At 52.4% G+C, this 19,476-nt stretch overlaps 8 protein-coding genes across 8 annotated transcripts; 5 read left to right on the top strand and 3 right to left on the bottom strand.

The window, feature by feature from the left end:
* Positions 1-4,664: 4,664 nt before the first annotated feature.
* On the top strand, positions 4,665-6,480 carry J4E93_002017 (uncharacterized protein; the record flags this gene model as incomplete). Its single annotated transcript, XM_049339965.1, has 3 exons — positions 4,665-5,052; positions 5,581-5,661; positions 5,708-6,480. 3 exons carry the CDS (start codon positions 4,665-4,667, stop codon positions 6,478-6,480), a joined length of 1,242 nt encoding a protein of 413 aa, XP_049202287.1.
* A 1,041-nt stretch (positions 6,481-7,521) lies between these two features.
* J4E93_002016 (uncharacterized protein) lies at positions 7,522-9,392 on the top strand (the record flags this gene model as incomplete). The annotated part of the gene is made up of 2 exons (XM_049339964.1): positions 7,522-8,509; positions 8,623-9,392. The coding sequence occupies 2 exons, from the start codon at positions 7,522-7,524 to the stop codon at positions 9,390-9,392; spliced, it is 1,758 nt and encodes a 585-aa protein (XP_049202286.1).
* A 335-nt stretch (positions 9,393-9,727) lies between these two features.
* On the top strand, positions 9,728-10,450 carry J4E93_002015 (uncharacterized protein; the record flags this gene model as incomplete). The annotated part of the gene is made up of 1 exon (XM_049339963.1): positions 9,728-10,450. One exon carries the CDS (start codon positions 9,728-9,730, stop codon positions 10,448-10,450), a length of 723 nt encoding a protein of 240 aa, XP_049202285.1.
* A 41-nt stretch (positions 10,451-10,491) lies between these two features.
* On the bottom strand, positions 10,492-11,543 carry J4E93_002014 (uncharacterized protein; the record flags this gene model as incomplete). The annotated part of the gene is made up of 3 exons (XM_049339962.1): positions 10,492-10,971; positions 11,021-11,067; positions 11,129-11,543. The coding sequence occupies 3 exons, from the start codon at positions 11,541-11,543 to the stop codon at positions 10,492-10,494; spliced, it is 942 nt and encodes a 313-aa protein (XP_049202284.1).
* A 313-nt stretch (positions 11,544-11,856) lies between these two features.
* J4E93_002013 (uncharacterized protein) lies at positions 11,857-12,466 on the top strand (the record flags this gene model as incomplete). The annotated part of the gene is made up of 2 exons (XM_049339961.1): positions 11,857-11,903; positions 11,959-12,466. 2 exons carry the CDS (start codon positions 11,857-11,859, stop codon positions 12,464-12,466), a joined length of 555 nt encoding a protein of 184 aa, XP_049202283.1.
* Positions 12,467-12,816: 350 nt separating this feature from the next.
* On the top strand, positions 12,817-15,505 carry J4E93_002012 (uncharacterized protein; the record flags this gene model as incomplete). Its single annotated transcript, XM_049339960.1, has 3 exons — positions 12,817-13,108; positions 13,183-13,421; positions 13,850-15,505. The coding sequence occupies 3 exons, from the start codon at positions 12,817-12,819 to the stop codon at positions 15,503-15,505; spliced, it is 2,187 nt and encodes a 728-aa protein (XP_049202282.1).
* Positions 15,506-15,669: 164 nt separating this feature from the next.
* Positions 15,670-17,465, bottom strand: J4E93_002011 (uncharacterized protein; the record flags this gene model as incomplete). Its single annotated transcript, XM_049339959.1, has 3 exons — positions 15,670-16,532; positions 16,588-17,173; positions 17,226-17,465. The coding sequence occupies 3 exons, from the start codon at positions 17,463-17,465 to the stop codon at positions 15,670-15,672; spliced, it is 1,689 nt and encodes a 562-aa protein (XP_049202281.1).
* An 851-nt stretch (positions 17,466-18,316) lies between these two features.
* On the bottom strand, positions 18,317-19,432 carry J4E93_002010 (uncharacterized protein; the record flags this gene model as incomplete). The annotated part of the gene is made up of 1 exon (XM_049339958.1): positions 18,317-19,432. One exon carries the CDS (start codon positions 19,430-19,432, stop codon positions 18,317-18,319), a length of 1,116 nt encoding a protein of 371 aa, XP_049202280.1.
* Positions 19,433-19,476: the final 44 nt, after the last annotated feature.

Here is a 19,476-nt window from a genome sequence, read left to right as displayed (position 1 = left end):
CCATCAAAGGTCAAACGTTCTTGTGCCCGAAGGCCACCCACTAAGCTTGAGTCGCATGCGACGCGATGTCTGCAAGGATGGCTGACAGAACACCGAAACAATCCGTATCCAGACACCGGGACCAAGCGTTCACTAGCCGAAAAATGTGGTATCACTGAGAAGCAGGTTAACACCTGGTTTACTAATGCGCGAGCGCGAAGAAGGGTCGTTGATGCGAAATCGTCTAACCCGGCCTCGGAAGATGAAGGAGCTCGGAATACTCGACTTTCTAGCGTAATATCCACAGCGCTGTCGCATCGAGACACCTCATCACGCTTCGAGACACCATCTGATCGTCGGTATTCTGTCGCGTCTCATTGCGCAGGTAAGGACCCTAGCCACACGAATACAACCTCATCTAGACGAGGCAAGAAGAAGGATTATGGGCAATCTGTCAACGTACCTACTTCAGTCCACAAAGCGCAATCGTTTCCATCCAAATCACAACTTCCATCTACCGATGATGTCGATAGCGAATCGCAGACGTGGCAGTGCACCTTTTGCTATCAACATATCGCGCGCAAATCTTGGCGCCGCCATGAGGAAACCCAACACCGACCGAAAAGAAAGTGGACATGTTTGCTCACTGGCCCTAGCATCATAACCTCTTCTCAATCGGATGCGTCTACGTCTTGTGTGTTCTGCATGACAGCGAACCCCAGCGACAAGCACTTCACCGAATGCCACCGCATAGCTGAGTGCATGGCCAAGGACGAAAGCGAAAGAACGTTTCTGCGACCCGATCACCTGCGTCAGCACGTCAGAAACTTTCACAAAGCGAAGTTAGATGAGACTACCCGCGATCTTTGGAGACGGGAGGGCCCAGGTAGTCATGCTGTGGAGAACTGGGTTTGCGGTTTCTGCGCAAAGGTGCTGAAGACGTGGGATGATCGCGAAACGCACGTCGCGAACCATTTCAAGGATGGCCTGACGATGGCGCACTGGAAAGGGAATGCGCAGCCAAATGCTGAAATTGACGCGAGTAAGAAGAGGCCGACTTCAAGTGAAGGACGACCGAATGTGCTCTCGAAGTTGGCACGGACGCTTACTTTCCGATCATCGCGTGAGCAGCACCACTTTGAGTCGCAAAGCCAGTCAGCCGATGCTTTCGATACTGCACTGGCATGTATTCACGCGCCTGATTTGGATGCACCTCTGTTGCCAGAACTTGTCTTCGATGACTTCATGGCGGGCGTTGGTGATGTCAACTTCAATTACAGCGATACGATTCTTGCTGGCGCGCATGAACATGAACACGACTTTGCTTCTGCGGAACGGCACGATTCCGCTTTTCCAGACGAAGGAATTGCGGGGTTTGAAATTGGCGATTTGGCGGACGGGTTTGTCAACCAGGAGTTTGGAAATGGGGATGCCTTTGGGTTTTGGTATCAATAGGCCAAACCTTGGCTTGCTATGCTCAGAGCGCGAGAGCACCTGGGCAGTGTTGAAGCTCGCTGGGTGTCTTTTCTGCTTATCCAAAGCGCAACGAAGTCAGATAATGTCTCACAAGGACGAAAGGATTTGTTTCCAAGCGAGATGCACATAGATGGAAATGAGGCCTGTGAAGCGTGGAGGCACTGCAGCTACCTTTCCATATTCAACCATGACGTAGCTTCGAGCTTTTTCGGCCTAGCCGGATCCTGCAAAGCTCAGCCTGCCCGCACGCGTATCATCCGCAACACCCAGGCCATTTCCCGTCCTTGCCTTCTAGCACGTATCATCGCGTCGCGTTTGACCGAAACACAACTATTGCGACGTGACTGTTCGCGTGTGGGTCGTGATTGCCTTCACACGCAGCTCCAGCCGTACACCAAAGCTGTGCTAGACTCGTTGACTCACCTCCAACCAGCAACTTCACCTTGCAAGCTATTCGGGGGGCTCATATGATTGTACCAACGGCTACTTTCGTGTTGCCTGCTGAGCGAGGATGACGTTGATGAGTCAGTCCCTGAAGAACATGGTTCGGGGTCTATTAGCGCCCTGACCCCTCGCGCAATGTTGGCACGTCCTTTGGTTCGTTCCCATACTTGAACCGATGAGTCTTTCTAGTATACGAAATGAGGACATAGCGTTACCTAGATGTCGGCGCAGAAAACGTAAGCGGGTACTTATAACAGCAGTATCTCATTCTAGGTACAGCCTCCATGGCTTCTACAACACCGACACCGATGCCGACCTCCAGTGTTGTGCCGAAGCACTATTGCACACAACTCCAATCACCACTTTATCGCCTGCCTCGCGAACTCCGGGATCAAATCTATGAGTACTACCTGTCTGAGGAAGATGGATATCACTACGATAGTTCGGTCAAGAAGTTCCTTTATCAGAGTCCTTCCACAACGCCCAAACCACTGGCGGTACGACTCGGTCTCCGAATAGCGTGTCGCATCGCCAGTGAGGAGATGAGGAGCGTTGCTTTTCCTCAGCTCAACTTCCATGGAGCGCAGTCAATGGAAGACGAAACCGGATGCCAAGGACTCTATTCGCGGGCGGGCCGCTTCGAGTGCTGTAGGTACCATATCAACTTATTTCCCATTTTGAGCGCTTACATTGCCTTAGTATTGACTTACGTCGAGCGCCAGAGATGTCGCATGCTCGTGCGTGTCGCGCCACTTTTGAAACATGAAGACTTTCTGGAGTTATGCACTCGCTATCCAACTGTCAAGACGTGGTTCAACGAACCTTTGCAGAAAGCAATCGCGAATCAAACAGACGAATTGGGCGGCGAAGACATCCTTGATCAGAACTTTAGCGACGCTCTTCACCGTGCGTTGGTTCTTGCAAAAACTCAATCCCCCTCAGAATTCGTGGACTTGGCCTGTGCCACGTTCGGCGCAGGTGCTTGCCCCGTTCGTCACACCGCAATGTTTCTGAAACGCCACAATCTTTTCGTGGAGAGTGCTCTCCCCGAAATAGTCCATTGGCAGCCCAGACCATGGTGCATCCCGGAGCACGGCGAGCTATCTAACATTGAGGCTCTGATCTGTCAACCCAGAGACTCGGATGTTGACCTGCACATAACCAAGGATGGAGATCGCTGCTTTCGGGATATAGCAGCTCACTCATGGGCCACGCGTCAGCGGTGGTATTTCTCGGCTGCGGCTGTAGCAATCGACTTCTGTAAGCCGGTCTGAACCTTTATACAAGCACAAGCTGCTAACATAGGCAGTACAACGTTCGTCGAAACAACAGAGAGAGAATATGCGCACCGTGGTCCTTAGAGAAGATTTCAAAGCTGTATCCCGCCCAGAGTCTCATGGTCGCGGTTTTATCCCCTTCTGTCTCGAATGTCCGAAGCTTCGCATCGTCAGACGAATCGGCCTTATGAACAACTTACTGCCAGCTTCCTTCTCTCAACCAGCAGCTCATCAACGCGATATCATTCTGGCCAGCCATTGCCTTACTGTGCTGGTCTCTTGGATTGAAGAAGCCACTTCGTTAGCTTCACAAGGGATGCCAGCACATTCCTTGGAGCTAGTCATCGACGGACATTGCGAAGAATCAATGGAGGCCTGGAAGTTACTAAAACACGCAGCAGCTACCCAAGAGGCTCTACTCAGGCAGTGTCGAGCAAACGGGAAACAGCCGAGAGCAAGACCGGCACCACTAGATTACGACTCTCCTTTCACCGGATCATGGAGCCTTCCTGCAGGGTTTGCACAAATGATTCGAGACATTGTCGAAGGTAAGTCTCCTGTCCGATATGACGGGGATGTTGGCGAGCTCTGGGATTCGGAAGAATTCTACATGGAGCGGGAAGCCTGGACAGGAGATGATTGGGCAGATGAATGGGAAGGACATATGTCACGAGTGATCTCAACACAAGGGTGGCCGTCAATATCCAGGAAGTACTGCCATGAGCCTCAAAACTGAGTAAACTTGCATACGCTGCAGTCAGGCTCCACATCATTAGTTTCTGAGGTGCCTTACGTAGCTCAGAAAGGAGTGAACTCAAAATTACATGTCCGCACTCTAAACTATCAGTGTTGGATTTCCTTTGTAACGCAGTGCCGCACGCGAATGCAATTTGTTCGGTAGGGTGCTTAGAATTCTTTGCCCCCAATGCAATCTTCTTCCGAGCGTTCAATCAACGAGCGCGCAAAGCCTAGAGCTCTGCACCTCCTTGTCGCGAGGCATGGCCGGTTGGCGCCAGGCTGATGGCGTGCGATAGATGACTGCGTGCCCCGTCCACGCAACGCACCGTTGCGACCGACTGGTCTTGACCCGCGATGCTGAAGGGCGCAGGGTATGGTTGACTCCCCAAGCACAAATGTGTGGACTGCGTTTCGTCTTCGTCGACGTTCAAGGGCGAGTTCGGGCGGCGGCGGCCATACTGGGACATTGGTCATCCGACAGGCGCTTGATGTGTTGTCGTTGCGCAATATTCCCAGAGAGATCGAGTCATAGCGTACCGTCCAAATCGGTAGACTCTCTAGTCATCTAAGACGAACCATACATCACTCAAGGAGCCACGTGGTACCCTGACTCCGATCAAATCAACAGCGTGTTTGCGACTCATCCTAATCAAGACTGTGTGAGTCAAAATATGAGAATAGTCAACCCGAGAGTCATTATCTCACAGCTGTAAGTATATAGATAGCAGCATCCGCACTTACTTTCATTTCATGGGCATGTCGGACAAGACGCCGACTACACGCTTCGCACACTGGAACAAATGGCCATTCATGAACGTAAGATCGAATCAACTGCAATCGCCATTCTTCCAATTATCACGCGAAATTCGAGACAAGATTTACGATTACTACGTCGTCGCCGAGAATGGCTACTTCTACAACCCGGAAACCCGGCAAATGATGGACGGCAACCCTTCGTCCGTGTCGCCAAAACCACAAGTTATCAACACCAACTTGATAAAGACTTGCAAGATCGCGGCCGCTGAGATGAAAGGGTTGGCTCTCGAGCGCAATGAGGTCATCTTTCATGCTATGTGCTCCGTGAACGATGGAGATGGGTGTCTGGATCTCAACTCGCGGGCTGGACGCTTCAAAAGCCGTACGTATATCCCAGGCGTCACGATTTCCCTATCGATTGTAGGATTTGAGACTGACTTTGCAATCACAGTTCTCAGGTGTCGCCAGATCCAAAGAATCCGTATGCTTGTCTGTACCGCTTCATTACTGACGACGGATGACTACGCGAGACTCGCTCAAGAATACCCAGACTTTGCGTTTTGGTTTGATGGCCCCTTGCGCAGGGCTATCAGAGGGTGCACAGATGGATTGAGCATGGACAGTACGAACGACTGTATCGACTCTTTGTTCAGCAGCGGAGACTTTGATAGAGCTCTTCAACTTGCACTTGAACTCGCAAAGGCTCGAAATCCTCTTACATTCGCAAGACTTGCTGTGAAGACCTTTGGAGACGAGTATCCCGAGCGTCTTCGTGTCTCATATGAGCCTAGACGTGGTAATCTCTTCTCTGAGGGATCTTTGTGTACGCTCTTTGAATGGAAGCCTGAGCCGTGGCGTATACCGAGCCACGGGGAACTTACCTCGATCGAAGCGCTATTGTCGATGAAAGCTGTGCGAGGCATGGAAACATTCTATTCCGCCCGCAATACCAAATGGTACTTCTCCGCTACATCAGTAGCTATCCAATACTGTAAGTTCTATATCGAATGCAGCCGAATGTCTCTGACACCGCACAGTGGAAACGATGAACCCCAAGGTGCGCATGGTATTGCGCAACATCGTCATAAGAGAAGACTTCAAAAGCGTTTCCAACCCAGAACTCCACGCTCGAGGTCTTATTCCATTCTGCCGCGAGAACGCAAACCTTCGGATTACTCAACACGTCAGTCTTTTCGAATCAATGCTTCCGTTGTCTTCGGGTGGGCAAGACAACCGGCGAAGCTTTTACTACGATCGTGATACTGTCTGGGGCCCAGAATGTCTGGAAGCCATGATCAACTTGATCCAAGTAGCGTTTTCACTCCAGACACTTGGTATGCCGAAAGAGAGCTTCTCACTGGTCTTCGACAATAGTGTGACAGAAGGCGACTGGGTGTGGAACACGATTGTCATGCGCACAGCAGCCTTACAAGACGTTTTTACCAGATGGCTTCGCGCACACAGTCTTATCCTCAGAACCAACGAGGGGAGAGAGCCCGGAGGACATGGAAGGCTGTGGGACGTCCCATCGACCTTTGCCGCCAACGTTCGGAGTATCGCAGAAGGAGGGAACGCAATCATGCAGCTGACTTCGCGTATGAGCTCAGTTGAGATCGAGGCCACTGATTTAGACCTGAACAGCCGCATGCACTACACGTTCAGGGACTGGGACGATGAGTGGAACGCGAAGGTGGGGTACCTAGATTGGAATACGGATTTCTGGAGACGTTTACACCCAAGATACAGCATCGAACCGGCGGGCTTCAAGAGAGTAGTAACAACAGTTAGGAGAACTGTGGGTAGGCCCTGAGTTCCGCGATATCGACGGAATCGGTTGGAGAACAGAGGTTGTTTCTGGTAACAGATCGGTGGACTGATGAGGCCATCATACTTAGTGATACGGTGTCTTCATCGACAAAGACTCATCCTGAATGAGCTTATGGCTGGCTGTTATGTATCAATAACATCGATGTGAAGATGATGATGTGCAATGCCTTCAGATCGTGCACTCCTTAACAAGGAGCAAGAAGCCTTTGATATGAACCATCAGCAGGACAGATATACTATAAGCCGATTTGCCCCATTGTCATAATGTATAGGTCTGCTTCCCTCTCCGGAAAGGGCGCGTCGTGCCGTGAGCCCGGGTTGATGGTGTGCTATGAATGCCTGGGTAGGCCGTAATCGGATTGCGCGTCTTCGACCGGCTGTGCGTAGGCTGTAATGCTGAAGGGCGAGGGACGTGTATGGCGTGAGGAGCTCATCATGTGTGGACAGCGTTCTCGTCTTCGCCGCGGTTCAAAGGTGAGTTCGGGCGAAAGCCATCGCTGAGATTGCGCGCGGTCTGCAAGAGCGCTTGCAACGTGAGTACCTAAGGACGTTTGCGAGATCAGACTCAACGAGCGAGTGAGGTCATGGTCTGAGGAGGTTGTGGGAGTGTGAGCCGCGATGTTTGCCTGGGCGGAGGAGCTCCGTGCTCCTGAGAGGCTGGGCACCAGGCTCGCGCCAACCGGTCCGCACCAGACCGACCATCCATCTGTTCGTTCGCGTCGCGCACAATCATTATCACCCAACAAATACAGCTTTGCTGTTGATGGGCATGTCGCTCACACTCAGACGTCAACTCCACAGCCACCGATAAGTCATTGCACTGAAGCTGAATGGTGCCCAGGCGATCAGCCAATGGGCACACACTTCAACCCGATGAATCCGCTTACGACCAGCAAGCCATAGTTTGGTACCATGGTGCATCCGTCTTGGGAGTCATCGGCAAAAGCCAGAGGAGGTATGACGGCGCAGTATAAGATGCCCGGCAGTCGCAATCAGCATCTGCATGGCACCTGATACACCCAAGATGGCTTTCAATAAGAGAGGCCCCAACAACTTTGCGCACTGGAATATGTTCCCCTTTATGACGACACCGAAGACGAAGTACATTCTCGGGCAAAAACAATCACCGCTGTTCCGGCTCCCGCGAGAGATACGGGATACCATCTACGAGTACTATGCCCAGGGTCGACCACACTATGTGTACGATAAAGACACGGCAAAGCTACGTTATTCCGCTGCTTCGGCACAGGCGGAGGGCCTCGGTCTTATGATAACCTGCAAGATTGCTGCAGACGAGATGCAGCACGTCGCTTTCCAGAATGTCGAGTTTAGCACGCTTTGCTCTGTGGACGATGGCGCAGAATTCCAGCAACTCCGGTCAAGAGCCGCTCGATTTTGCCAGAGTAAGCGTCGAACATCGATGGATGAGCTTGAAATTATACTGACGTACTTCTTAGTATTTGATATGGTTCAAGTTCAAAGACAATACATGCTGATCTGTGTCGCGGAACTGCTCGACGCGTCAGATCTTGCTAAGATAAGAGCTCGTTATCCAGTCATCGAAGACTGTCTTGAAGGACCCCTGCAGCAAGCAGTTACGCGAAATATCAATATACTATCGCAATATATGGATATGAGTTTGGACAATCATGAGTGTCAAGAGTTCGTAGAAGCTCTTGTGCTCGCGCTCGACATGGCGAAGAATCGAGATTCAACTAAGTTTGCGCGGCTCACACAAGGAATCTTTGGAAACATTATCTGCCCGGTGGGCAACCTTCGAGGTATGGGCCAGTACAATATCTTCGTGGAAGGGGCGTTACACGATGTACTGTATTGGAGGCCAAACCCTTGGTCCATTCCCACGGACAGCGAGCTTGCCAGGATGGAAGGGCTCGTTTGCCGGCCAGAAGAAGACAAGACCTTGATTTACAACTGGTGCCATGTGGAGGATCCTCGCCAACTTTGCAACAGTAGATACTACTTCTCAGCTGCTGCAGTAGCGATCGACGTTTGTAAGTGCTATCCCAACTCATTGATCTCCCAAGTCCCTCACCACAGCACTTTTTATTGTTTATTGTAATACAGGAATCCTCGCACGGAATGAGCTTTCTAACGCATGTCGCAGTGCATCAAATCCCCTCCAAAAGGCTGCGCAATTTGCGTAAACTCGTCCTCCACGAAGACTTCAAGTCGATGCCGCGTTCCGTATGCCATGTACGAGGTCTCATTCCTCTGTGCCAGGCGAATTCAAAGCTTCGGATCGAAAGACACATCGATCTACTAGCCAACCTCCTACCTTTGGGCCACCCAGACAGCCTCTATGCCGGATATGACTCCATTGCTGGATCTGATGTTTTAGATGCTATTATTCCATGGCTAACGGAGGTCTACCTACTTCATACCCATTGGATGCCAGCAGGCTCTTTTCGGCTCGTGATCGATGGTCACTCGCGCGAATCTCTCGAGGCTTGGAACATTCTCAAATATGCGGCAGCCATGCAAGAAGCCATGCTGGAACAATGCCGAGTCAAGAATACGTGTCCAACGTCCAGATTGTTCGACCGTCGCTATCTATGCCGCATTGGCTTGCCATGGCATCTACCGGATGGGTTTTCTGACACTATTCGCGCGGTGATTGACGGTACAATCAACATCACCTTCACTGGAGACGTGGGTGAGATGTGGGATCAGGACACTTTCTTCTTTGAGAGACGAAACTGGACAGTAAACGAATGGGAAGAAGAGTGGAAAGATGAGGTTTGGATCAAAGAGATTTCGACCGATTATTGGAGACGGATCAATGCTCGGTATCAAACAGACCCTCAAGGTTTCGGCCATATCTACCGGACAGTCTACAAGGGTGAGGTCATTCGCAGCAGCGACCGACCGTTGTAAGGGTACTCGCAGACCTGCTTGTAGACTGCGAGAGCAGCTCGATGTAAGTCGCATAGGCAACTGCAAGGATGACTTCACACTTCGGATAGCAAATCAACCAATTCCACTTAATCTATGCGTATCTCTCTTCAACGATCTCCATGTGCATATGATAATTGACATGCTTTGTCATTCCAAAGGCGGCCCGCCTCGCTTGCAGCGCAATGCGCGAGCGTCTAGCCAGGAACCAACTCTCTGCCCCTCCAAAAACATTACCAACTCTCTGCCACACCGTCGCATCACCCACGTCTCCTACACCCACTGCAGTCGCTCCTTCCTCCTCGAACCCTCACTCAATGACCGCACCCACGCACCTCGACCCCAGCGAACTGGGTACCAAATCCTACTGGGACGCCGCGTACAACACCGAACGCCAAAACTTTGCCGCAAACGCCGACGACGAAGGAACAATATGGTTCAGCGACGCGGGCGCCGAAGAGCGCATGTTATCTTTCCTTGAAGATCTCAGCGACGAGGGCCACATACACAAAGAGGACGATGGGGATGACAACAAAGCGGCGCGGTTCCTGGACCTGGGAACAGGAAATGGGCATTTGCTGTTTGCGCTGCGCGAGGACGAGTGGAACGGCGAGATGGTCGGCGTCGATTACTCTGCGCAGAGCGTCACGCTTGCCACGTCGATTCGCGACGCGAAGGATGACTCTTACAAGGACATCGCGTTCCACGAGTGGGATATTCTGTCGCAGCCGCCGGGCGCGTGGCTGGGCTCTGGCTTCGATGTTGTACTGGACAAGGGCACATTTGACGCCATCTGCCTATCACAAGAAGAAGACGCGCAAGGTCGCAGGATCTGCGAAGGATACAGGGCAAAGGTTGAGCCTCTCATGAAGAAGGGCGGCAGATTCCTCATCACGAGCTGCAATTGGACAGAAGAAGAGCTCAAGGGCTGGTTTGGAGGCGGAGAGCTGGAGTTTGAGGGCAAAGTCAAGTATCCCAGCTTCACGTTTGGAGGCAAGACGGGCAGCAGTGTTGTTACGCTGTGCTTCAAGAGGGTGTGATTCCGCGCTTCGTCTGTTGAGAGAAGGAACTACTACCATTACTACTGCCGAACAGCCCGCCGTATCCGCGCGAGAACGAGCCACTTCTTCCGCTCGCCCATATTCTCCGTCCCTCCATCGCGCTCTTTCGCCCACGGCCGCCGCTGCCCGTTGACGTCCATCTCGTATATCTCCTCGATCTCCAGCCCTTGCTCCGGTATCACCTCCTCGAAGAAGGGTGCGACCTTGGCGCGGCCCGTGTGGAAGCCTGCAATACAATATATACGTGCGGATGGGTCGTCGGATAGGAAGTGCAGCATCGACTTGGCCAGACTCTCGTGCTCCCATGGCATCCAGAGACAATCTGCCGCGAGAATGCGTGTGTAGCGGTTCGCGTGCGAGGTCTCGAATGGTGTGCTTGTGGAGCCCCATTGATGACCTTCGACGGTCACATTGGGCTTGAGATGCGCTGGGACGTTTTTCGCGACGTTCGTTCTGAGGGTATCGAGGATAGGAGCGGCAGGATAGTCGGTGATGGCGACCTAGCGGACTGTTAGTTGCAGCTCATGCGCACTCCAGACATGGGCATACCTCTTTGGCTCCCGCCAATGTACTCAGAATCCCGCCCAATCCTACGCCTGCGAGCAAATGTTCCATCAGTACTCTTTTCTACACCTCTCTTTACTCAGCCCAACCCACCTGCACCCAACTCCAACACCGTCTCGCCCTCAACGCTCCACTTCTTCTCTTCTTCTTTGTCTGTCCACCATTCACCATCTCTCCAGCCCTCCTCATCTTCGTGCAGGCCCTTTCCACTGGCACCTAGATCGCCGCCCTCCACTCGCCCGCTGACCAGTTCTGCCATCATGACGCCGGCATTCCATAGGTAGTGCGCAAACTTTCTTCTTTCTTCTTCGCCATTCACATCCGCGACCCTGATCTCCTGCTCTCCGAACTTGGCGTTGCGATACAGAATGACCGTGCTCGGATCGTCGCCATGCTGGTTCTGTGTATCATCGGTGAAGATGCCACCGAGAGAGGACCCAAAGATGTCTTCAGGCTCGAGGGGCGTGTTGGCTGGGCGGCGGAGGTTGATCAGCGAAGGAAGTAGCATCGTGAGGGTCGGTGTACGGCGGTCTGGTCGGACGCAGGCTAGGATCCTTCCTTAGACGGGCTGAAGGATTGTCGCACGACGCCATGATGCGCAATGGAGGGGCTCGCGAAATCTTTAGCGGGGCGGACACGCCAGGCTGTAGATGGGATAGCGCACGGGTAGCATGCAGGGTCACCGCATGGCTCCGACATGTCGTGAGATCATCATTTGCCGAGGCTGCTGCTCGTGGCGCTCTGAAACGCTTACGTTCCTCCTCCCTCCTACTCTTGTTTTCATTGACAACGTGATTGAGTGACGAAACACAATCGCCAACATGTCGTTCTCTTCATTCAAGAATCCGGCGACATACCATCTGCTCAGGTACCAAGCTACTGTACCAGCCCTCAATCCTCAAGGTCCTCTAACACAAGCATAGCTATGGCACGCTCCTGGGCTCAACGCTCTTCCAATCCTTCGTCTCAGGCATCGTAGCCTTCCGCGTCCTCCCTCGTCCTCAATTCTCCACGCTCCAGAAGCACACCTTCCCCGTCTACTTCACACTACAAACCCTCACTCCCGTCGTCATGCTGCTCACGTACCCTCGCGGCGGAGCATCGTCTTTGCTACCATTCCTCTCTTCCTCGCCCATTCCGCCGACGGCAACCGATAACCTGAGTTCCTGGCTGCACACCACAATGTTTCTCACTGCGCTTGTCAACTGGGTCTACGTTGGACCCAAGACAACGGAGGTCATGGGTCTGAGGAAGCATCAGGAGACGAGGGATGGGAAGAAGAGCTACGATTCTGGGCCACATAGCAAGGAGATGCAGGCTCTGAACAAGCAGTTCGGCATCCTGCACGGTGTCAGCAGTCTGGTCAATATGGTGGGGTTGGGAGCTATGATCTGGTATGGCGCAGTGCTGGCTGATGGGCTGAGCTTGTAGGGCCTTGAGGATGATGTACACACCAGGCGGAATGGCCTGTGGACGAGACAAAGATGTAAATATGAAGCGGGTTTGCACGTCTAGCAACGCGGCTACGGTATCGCGGCAGGCGTGTGCTGCGTATACGTGAAGAGAAGGCTGGTGAAGAAACCGTGAAATACTACCACACTAGCTACCCCGATACTCAGCCATACGATGGTGCAATCGCATCATTGAATAACGAGCACACGGCGCGTCTAGTTCATCATACCACAAACGCCAATGTTTTTATACCAGTAGCTATATACTCACCCTCCCTCTGTACGACCCAATGTCCTTACTTTACGGTCGTCGATCTCATTCGCTGCGCCATGGCAATCACACTCCTGGAACTGAGCTCAGCCAAACCCTCGAACTTCAACACCGACACACATCCACAAGCCCGCGAAGACGAAACAAACGATGGCCGAGAAGCAGTACAGTACCGACAACTCATCTCCCGAGCTGTAACACAGCGACTGCATTCGCCATCCCTCGATGACCTCACTGAGACCAAGGTGGACGATGCACCTGTATATTCCCTAGAAGAATGGGAGCTGCAAGAGCGCTGCATCGCACAGAACAAAGCCCGGGTTGAGGCCGAAGAGCTGGGAATTCCATGGAGTAACACCGCCCATTTTCTCGCTCGCACCTGTCCGCCTCATTCGATCTGCATCACAGGGTCTGACAGCTAATAGCACAACTCATTCGCGATGTCGAAAACGCCTCTCTGCAAGTCCACATCCTCACCCCAACTCGGTACGAAGTACCGCCGAGAAACACAAACAAGAACCAAGAGGCGACTAAACAGAACGAGGAGATTAAATACACGTTTGGCGACTCCAAAGATGCAGCGCGTGATGAAGAGTGGAAGACGAAAGACGCTGCTGTATACAACATGCTGAAAGCTTTTCGGGGCGCGCGTTCGGGTCACTGGGTATAACCGCCCAGCTTCGCTTGATCGATATGTTTGTAAAGAGTGGGAACGCGACACAGTCCTCTGCCTACCGTGATGGCACTCTAATGCTGATAGTACATTTTGCATTGCTGTTTTCTGTTAAGATGCGCGGTGTGTCCATTCGCCAAGTGGAGGTGCATGGTGGTTGGCCATCATGGTTCGCGGGTAGTCGGTATCTTATATTAAGCTTGAATGGTCAAGGTATTGCAAACACGGTTTGCTAATCCTTCGTTTCCAAGTTCTCCAAGTCGAAAGTGTTAACGAACATGGTATATCCAGCGGCGAGGATGTTGAGGTCATTCACCATTACATTAGCTTCTACAGGGCTGGTGCTCAGCAACCCCATCTCGAGTCCCAGAACATCTTCAGAGACTAGGGACGTCAGCCGCACCAAACCATTGCTACAGGACTTCGACGCTCTTGGAGCATGGTTTGACGGTGTCGCGGCGATCAACACAACCTCCTCTGCCTCCTCATCCAAGAAGAACGCGACTATCGCAATAGTCGGCGCCGGCATCTCTGGTCTCGCTACAGCACTGATGTTTGACAGCGTTGGTGTGCACAACTGGGAGATCATTGAGGCAAGCTACCGTGTCGGAGGACGGTTCCGGACCAAGTACGTTGGTGGAACGCAAGAATGGGCGGAGATGGGTCCCATGCGCCTTCCTCACTCCATCACATACAAGGATGGAGAGACCATCGAATACAGCGACCATCAGATGGTATTCCAGTTGGCCGAGATCCTCAATGAGATGAACGCAAACGATCCACATTACAAAGTCGACTTCATCCCATGGGTTCAGCATCACCCCAACGAGATCCTTGGCCTAGGAACTGGCAGACTTCCAAATGGGCAACTTCCAACGCGAGCGGAGATTCAAGCAAACTCGTCTCTCGGGCGACCAGCACCACTGGACACGCAGGAGTACACTGAAACGAAGCAGCGCATGAACGAGCTTCTGAAGTCGAAAGACAGACTCAAGGCAGTACAACGCGATGTGTGGCGCGAACACAAGAAGGCCATGGACCAAGGTCTCGACGACTGGAGCGAGCAGGCCATGATGCGCCACGTCTTTGGCGCAAGCGAAAACGTCACAGACGCCATCTGGACAGCGAGCGACTACGACGTCTTCTGGGATGAGTTGGTGCACAACTCAAATCTTGCACAAGATGGCGGACCGGATGCACTGGGTATGACTGAGTGGAAGTGTGTAGACGGCGGCTTCAACAAACTATCCGATGCATTCCTTCCCCATGTCAGCGACCGTCTCACTTTGAACCGTAAGATCAGAAAACTGGAGGCTGTCGAAGACGACGAAGGCCACACACGCACAAAACTGTCGTGGTATCCCAGTGTCAGCAACCGAACGTACGAATCGAAAGAATACGACTACACAATCATGGCAGTGCCATTCACCATGACACGCTTCATGTCGCTTCCGAAATTCTCCTCCGTACTCGGCCGTGCGATCAGCGAAGCTGGCCTCCGTTTCAAATCTGCCTGCAAAGTCGCGCTGCTGTTCAGAGAACGTTTCTGGGAGAAGGGCGACCGCCCCATCTTCGGCGGATACTCCACGCCGCCCAGTGCGGCCGTTGGCGCTCTTTACTACCCTGTCTACGGCCTCAACGAGTCCCGACCAGGCTTGATCTTGCATTACCGGGGTGGCCACTGGAGCGACGAGTTCACAAGCTTCTCAGACGAAGAGTATGTGCAGACTGTGTTGGATGCTGTTGTCAGTGTGCATGGAGAGCAAGCGAGAGACCTGTATACGGGGGACTACGAGAAGCTGTGTTGGCTGCAGGACGAACACACGGGGACTGCTTGGTGCCGTCCAGATGTGATGCAGCATAAGTTGTATATCCCGGCATACCATCGAACGGAGCACAACACCATCTTCATTGGAGAGCATACGGCCCCGACGCATGCTTGGGTCAGTTCGTCGCTGCACTCGGCTGTTAGGGGTTCTGTGCAGCTGTTGCTTGAGTTGGGTTTGGTGGATGAGGCGAAGCGAGTCAATGAGGTGTGGATGGGCAGGTGGATTCAGAGTACAACCACGTACTAAGTCAAGAATTAGCATTGATGTATATGAAGTGCGATATTGATTACATGAAGCACATCAATGGTGTATGTAGATACTTAAAGGTGAAAGTGAAAGATGGGTGAGAAGGAGCTGCCAGAGAGCTACCAAACACGTGCTCTGTTCTGCGACACTGCCCAGGTGGTTCTCTAGATAGTCAGCCAATAGCTAGCTGTATCTGGATCCAAAGTGGTCCAACAGTAAGGCATGTCTGCGCACAGACCGTCCTCCCCAAACCTCCTATCCCTGATCACCGCACTCAGATTCTTCATCGCAAGTCGGAAATCCTGCTCCGCGTTCTCTAATTCTCTACCCATCCCGGCTAGCATAGTCGTGTTGTCGAACATGTGCGATATCGTTTCCTCGCTGTTGACGAATGTAGGCCTGTTAAAATCTACGACCAAACTGATTTGGCCAATAGCAGCTTCGACTTGTGGCATGAAGGGCATGATGTCGGTGACAACCTTCTTAGTTGGCAATGGCGAGTAGAAAGCGAGTGGGTGGAAAGGAAGAACGCCAGTGGAGGCGGCGAGAGCGTTTGTGTTGAGCGTGCCGTGGACTACTGATACCAGGTGGGCCATATGGGTCAGGATGTCGATGAGAGTTTGCTTGTCCTGCAGTGTAGATGGAAAGTCCACTATCTGAGCTGGTACTGCTTCGTGGATCCATGCCTGGAGTTCACTGTCGTTTTCAATTGCGCTTGCATCCGTGTAATAGGAGTCCACGAAGGTGGTCATGAATTGGCGAATGGCAGTGTGGATAACAGATGCATCCCGGTAGAAAGGAAACGCTTTGATCTCGGGACCAAAGCTGGAGTCAATCAGGCCTCGGCTTTTCAGATTGGTTTCGAAATAGTTCGCCTGGAAAGAGCTGGATTCGCCGGAATGATACAGTGAGTCGGTGTAGTTACCGGCTCCACTGCCGGACCATGGGAAGAATTGGTCGATGGGGCCACCGGGGTTTATCAGTCTGTCACGGCCGATGACTCGGAACGCCCAGGCATCCTTCATTACTACATCACCGCTTTGAGTTCGGAGTTACAATGATGGAAGAGTGGTTAAACTTACATCGATGTAGTATGGCCATGACAGGATGTTCCTCACTCAGCGTCCGGATCGCGCTCAGGTACACAATCTCACTCACCGCGTGCGTGCCTCCGAGATGATACCATTGCGCGTACCAGAAGCTGTTAAGATTGAACATCATCTTGGCCAGCAACCAATCGTTAGGCGAGTCGTGAGGGGTATATACGAGGTCAGAGCCTTCTACGTTCGATTTGATGGCGAGCGGCATGAAGTTCTGAGACTTGGGGTCGATGTAGAAGTACGCTTGGCAGGCAGCGCCATGTTTGCCAGCGGACTGTGACTGATACTTTTGGTCCAGATAATCGGCAAGAAAGAGACGACCGGAGGATTGGAGCGTTTCCAGTGTTTGCCCCGATGTCGCGTCTGCGTTGAAGACGGAGAAAGGAAGCTTTGCGTCCTTTGACACTCGCACGATCTTGTACGGGTTGTCTGAAAGCTGAGTCATTGAAAAGAGCAAATCGTCCGTGTAATTCGTCAATAGTCCTGGGTATGGTCCTTTGGGCGCGCTTTCTTTCCAAAGGCCGTTATACAGCTTCGCATAGTCATCTAAAGATTTCAACCCGCCAGCCTGAGATATGTTAAGTATCGACATATAGGATCAGTCTTTCACATGTACTTACTGCCAAAATGGATGCTTGGGCAGCTTTAGCATCCGCCTCATGCTTGGCGCTCAATTCGTCCTGGAAAGCTTTGAAGCCGTCCCCTTGCGCTTTCGCAACAGGTCCACCGATACTGCCAGCTGGGTAGAATGCCGTGTTACCGGCAATTGAGGGTCCATATTCCCAGCCAGCTCGCTTCTCTGCAAGGGCAGATGCACGCGTACTGGAACTAGAACTGGTACCAATTGAGAAGGGCGACATGCCCTGGCGCCGGGATGGGAGGACTGCTCCATGAGCAGAAATACTCGCGCAGAGCAAGAAACAAAGTTGATAACGCATGTTCAGTATAGATTATGAATGAAGAGGACTGTGGCTCTGAGAAGTATAGATTCGTTGGTTCTCATTCCAAGTGGCTGAGTCGATGCCCAGATGGTTTTATACTGAATAGGTCCGAAACTCAACGCATCGCGATTATCAAAACCGCGAGGGCCGAGTTGAAAACAGAAGCCAAGAATTCCGCGTCGTACGACCTGTCTGGGAAGTCTGTGCAATATGTTAGTGAGGTCACAGAGCTGAGGTGAGCACAATTCAACTAGCTTTGCGCGCTTCCGACCTGAACCGCCCACATTTAACTTGAGTTGCAACAACCGGGGCTTGAAACCAAAAGCGCGAAAGCAAAATTGAGGGACTTCAGGCCACTCTTCGACCAACCTGAGATGATCCTGCCATCCTGCGTAGTGTGAAGGCAGTACTTCGCATTCGGGGTCTCGTGACATCTCTTACGGATTGGTCGGACCTTTGTATACCTAGATACAAGCGCAAACGGTAACAGAGCCTCGTCACTTTTCTAAGTAAACGAATTGCCAAGCGAGCCGACGGATTGGGTTCGGTTCCGAAGCAAAGGGCGCTAGTACGAAACGAGCATACCTCCGGAGATCAGGCGTCATCTCCCGAATCTGTGCCGAACTCCAAACAGCATTCGGTAACAAACAAGCATACGTTATGAAGATCCATGGATATCAGACATAATCGATTCTATCTACTCTCAATCTCAAATTAGTCTGTCTGGGATGGAATGCTCGCAGCGTAGCGAAGCTGGTTTCGCCATACGACTAAGATCCGTTGGCACCCTGAACGTACGGTTGCTTGTAATCGTAAGGAGGAGCCCTGTTCCCGTACCAAGGATCATACGTCAACAGTACAAAGCCCGGATCAGCGGCTGCAATATTTGAAGGCCAACAGCTATTCTGGTCCAGACCTTCATTAGGTGGGGCGGCAGCATGGCCCCATGCGGCAATCGTGAACTCAGGACGCTGAGTGACGGTCACTGATACTTGAGTGTATTGATACCCTGTGATCATCGCATAGACCTTGTTGGGCGCAGCGTTGGCTTTTGCATCGAATTCAGAGTCTGTGAGATCCTCCAGTGGGGGCTTGAAGCATGCACCCTTCCACATCTTGCCAGCGCCCTGGTTCTCTGGGGCTGGCAAAAGACGCACCATCTGGCCTTGGTCGTTGAGGCCGGCATAAAGGTAGGCGGGGTGTTTCTCGTGTAGGAGATAGGCAGGCGGATACTCATCTCGATCGCATTTTGGGGGCTTGTCCCATCCACGGCCCTTGTGCTGATTGGTCCAAGTAGCGGTGGCACTGGCGTCGAGCCGATGTTTGACACTGGCATTCTCCTCGTCGCAGGTCAGGGTCGCCCACGATGGATGGTTTCGAATGACAGAGCTGTAGTGGTAACAGGCTTGCGAGAATTGCTTCGAACACGTTGCTTTGAACTGCACGGGTACCGCGTTTGGTGCAAACGCGAGGGAGGTAATGACCATGTTGTCTTTTCTTGTTGAGCCATTTACGCAGGATTGTTTGCGGAGCGTGTTAGAGGCCGCGCCAAGCCGCAAAGTGGATTTGCTCGCGGGTACTCTGCATTTCTTTGCTGGCTTAGTGACGCCGTTACCGCTGCCACCTCCACCTGGTCGACGGGGCGTTGCCCTGTCAGTCGGGTTACCGTCGTCACCCTTTTTGCGACTGTGACGCTTCATGCGCTTTGGCGGCTTAAAGCTCGATATACCGTTTGCTATGGTGCTCATTATGTCGAAAGCTTTCTTGATGTCTTCTGGCACCAGGTCCGTACCTCCGCATGGACTCAGCCACCATGAGAAAGCGCCCTCTGGGTCCTCCTCTTCGGGATACAAATAGGCAGCCATCTGTGCGGCTGTTGTAGCCATGTCTGCGAGTTTGAGTCAATACTGATATGGCGTGTGGGAGGCAG

Source organism: Alternaria ventricosa (genome assembly GCF_023758065.1).
Source record: "Alternaria ventricosa strain BMP 2768 chromosome Unknown scaffold_3, whole genome shotgun sequence".
Classification (NCBI taxonomy): Eukaryota; Fungi; Ascomycota; class Dothideomycetes; order Pleosporales; family Pleosporaceae; genus Alternaria; species Alternaria ventricosa.
Note: the sequence above shows the minus strand (reverse complement) of the source record. Positions and strands in the feature narration are given on the sequence as shown.